This window comes from Mandrillus leucophaeus, unplaced genomic scaffold (genome assembly GCF_000951045.1).
Source record: "Mandrillus leucophaeus isolate KB7577 unplaced genomic scaffold, Mleu.le_1.0 Scaffold73, whole genome shotgun sequence".
NCBI classification, from domain to species: domain Eukaryota; kingdom Metazoa; phylum Chordata; class Mammalia; order Primates; family Cercopithecidae; genus Mandrillus; species Mandrillus leucophaeus.
The window spans coordinates 483,166-486,485 of record NW_012107919.1 but is presented as its reverse complement, the minus strand read 5'-3'; the positions used below and the strand labels follow the sequence as shown (position 1 = coordinate 486,485).

The 3,320-nt window shown below is 45.5% G+C and overlaps 1 protein-coding gene across 1 annotated transcript; it reads left to right on the top strand.

The window, feature by feature from the left end:
- Positions 1-7: 7 nt before the first annotated feature.
- FJX1 (four jointed box 1 (Drosophila)) lies at positions 8-1,468 on the top strand. The gene has a single exon (XM_011965508.1). The coding sequence runs from the start codon at positions 191-193 to the stop codon at positions 548-550; it is 360 nt and encodes a 119-aa protein (XP_011820898.1). The 5' UTR covers positions 8-190; the 3' UTR covers positions 551-1,468.
- The last annotated feature ends 1,852 nt before the right edge of the window (positions 1,469-3,320 follow it).

Here is a 3,320-nt window from a genome sequence, read left to right as displayed (position 1 = left end):
CGCGCCTTGGCGCTCGGAGGACGGCCGTCTGCGCCCCCTCCGGGACGCCGGGGGTGAGCTGGCCAACCTCAGCCAGGCGGAGCTCGTGGACCTAGTACAATGGACCGACTTAATCCTCTTCGACTACCTGACAGCCAACTTCGACCGGCTCGTAAGCAACCTCTTCAGCCTGCAATGGGACCCGCGCGTCATGCAGCGTGCCACCAGCAACCTGCACCGCGGTCCCGGCGGGGCGCTGGTCTTTCTGGACAACGAGGCGGGCTTGGTGCACGGCTACCGGGTGGCAGGCATGTGGGACAAGTATAACGAGCCGCTGTTGCAGTCAGTGTGCGTGTTCCGCGAGCGGACCGCGCGGCGCGTCCTGGAGCTGCACCGCGGACAGGACGCCGCGGCCCGGCTGCTGCGCCTCTACCGGCGCCACGAGCCTCGCTTCCCCGAGCTGGCCGCGCTCGCCGACCCCCACGCTCAGCTGCTACAGCGCCGCCTCGACTTCCTCGCCAAGCACATTTTGCACTGTAAGGCCAAGTACGGCCACCGGTCTGGGACTTAGTGTCACCCGGAGGAAAAGAGACCTGGGGCTGGGGTATGGATGATGGGGGGAAGGGCCGTCGCCTCTGCCACTGTCGGGGACCAGCCGGCCAACGCCCACCCGCAAAGGTGTCTAAAAACTTAAGCTCTTCACCCACCTGCCCCTTTCTTTCAATCCCACGCTGTTTCCTTTCAAAGTTCTGGGAGGACGAACTCACCGAGGCGAGAAGTGTAACATTCCCTCCACCCAGCTTATAAAAGGATTCTTTCCTGTGCCAGCACGGAGATTGGATCCGAAGAAACTGGCTACTGGGGTTTGGCCCCCGAGTGGCCGTCCCTGTGGGAGATGTACCCCATTCTTGGGCCCCCCTCATTCCCTTTCCGAAAAAGGAAAATTTCCGTTTGAGCTGTTGAGCTAATTCTGCAATTTTCTACCAAACACAGCGCTGGTGGCCCCGGAGCAGGGCTGTGACATTGGCTGGTGGAGCCCCCTTCCTGTGTTCTCCCTTTGTTCCAGCGCCGCGATGGTGAGATCACTGTTCCAAGCAGGGGGACGGCTCCCGATAGGACAAAGAGAGCAGGACCTCCAGACTCTGGGGAGCCCTGCAGACCTTGACAATTTGCCTGACTCATTCCTGACCTCTTGTCATTTTGGCCTGAAGGCTACAAATTCAGGGCCAGCTGTATGCACTAAGTGAAATATAATGAATTTCTTCTTCCTCCCACTCCCAACCGACCAAAATTTTGACAATGATGATGTTCACCAGAAGGAAAAAAAAAATCAGTTTTATGCACTTTATTTTGTTTTTATTTTAATTTTTTATTAAGAAAAACTTTTTATTTTACAGAATTTACCTTCTCTGTATATATGTGCATAAAGTGTAAATATACTAAACAAACTTATATTTCAATAAAAGGGGGTTTAAAATTTATAATTTAATTACTGTGGTTTTAACTTGTTTGATATTTCTGATGCCCCATCTGCTTTCAGAATAAGATTTAGGTTTTCTTTCTTGTGGATGTGCTTTTAAAACAAAGGATGCATATCCATTCCAGTTGTGACTACGGAACTTACGGAATTGAACAAAGATAAGAGCAGACTCCCTGTCCTCACTCAGATGAACCTTGGTGCTAGAAATTTGAGTTCAGCCTAGAATGTGGGGGGAGATGGGGAGAGAGATGGGAGGAAAGTGTTCTATTTCCTGGCAAATAAAACTTTGATATGAAAGGGCTTCACTGTAATATATTCCTATATTAATCATTTGGCAAATATGATAGAACCAGATGTGGGGACTAAAGTATGACAAACAGTGCCCTTTTTAAACTTAACTACAGTCGTCACATGTTGCAAATTATTTTCAGCATTGTAATTACAGTGCATTGCAATGTGTACAGATAATAAGCTGAGCCCACATTGGGAATGGGTAGAGAAAGTCATAAATTAATTCTTCTCTTTAATCTCCTGGCATAAATTCCAATGGATTCAGAAGATCATAATCTCCAACATCTGGACTCATCCAGTTCTCTGAAGAGGTTGTACTGTTTTCCGGGTACTAACTGCATGGTCTCCTCAGAGCAGCCAGTGTGAGACCATGAAGGCTTACAGTACTTTGTGTATGACATTTGGACCCTTTTTAGGACTTCAAACAAACTATTTTTGGATTTTTAACTCAAGAGGAAGAGGTTGACTTTTATTTTACAGCCCTTGGTGTTTTATTTTGGCATTTTCTTTGGTATCTGGGCCCAAGTGACCTTGCCTGTTAGCTTCTTTTTATTTAATGACCTTTAACTCAAATCATCTTTTGGTTAAAACTTTAATAGTTTTTTATTTGACTTGCATTTGTAAAACTAGGGTTTTATAGACTCAGAAAGCTATTAAATCTCTGTGGGTTCCCCTTCTCACTCTGCATTACAACGGAGTGTGTAATTTAACTATTTAATGTCATCCTTATGTTTTCAGTGCCTTTTGCTAAGCCAAATCTTAGCCTTAAAAAAAAAAATAGTCCTGAAACTGTGGTGTAAGTCAAGTGTTTGCACAGTACAGCCATAGAATGTACTGATAATGGGAAATTTATCTTTTTTCAAGACATTGTTAATGGGATACCTCTCATAATTACACCTTTCAGAAAGAAACATTTTCCATTTCGGGTGCTTATTTCACTGTTAGATTTGCTGCTTTCGTTAATGGAGGCTGTTCCAAGAACGGGACAAGTATTCAGCAACCTGCATTTTTACCCAACATATTCATGGAGGAAGACAATGAGCAGTAATAAGTTAGAAGTTTCACAGATTGCACAGGAAATGCATCCTGGCTCCCACGAAGATTCAGCACTGGTGAGTTCTGGGCCAGCCGCATTCTCCACATTCTTTCTAAACTTCAGTTCCAAGCCCAGACTTGATCGTGGTTAACCCAGAGCAAAACACTAAGCATAATTTAAATGGCTCTTCTCAGATTCTTTAGTGAACCGTGTCTGCTTGTTCGAGAAATAAGTTTAATTACATGGTGGAGTTGTTAATGGAACCAAGACGTAACTACAGAGTGGGTTTTAACTGTTGCTGTTCCTCATGGATAATAGGTAGGCTGTGGCATGGAAAGATCAATTAAAGTTTCGCCATGGTCAGTGAATGCTGCTAGGGACAAATTTCTCAAATGAACAACAACAACAACAACAAAAAAAAACCTTTCAGACCACAGCATGATTTGGAAAGAGTAATGGGTTCTACAGGCAGACAATATTCTGAATTCTGTTCCTTACCTACCTTCAGCAAGTCATTTAACTTAGTTCCCTCAT

Excerpts from the sequence above, each read along its gene's own strand:
- FJX1 (XM_011965508.1), top strand. The coding sequence starts at position 191 with ATGCAGCGTGCCACCAGCAACCTGCACCGCGGTCCCGGCGGGGCGCTG.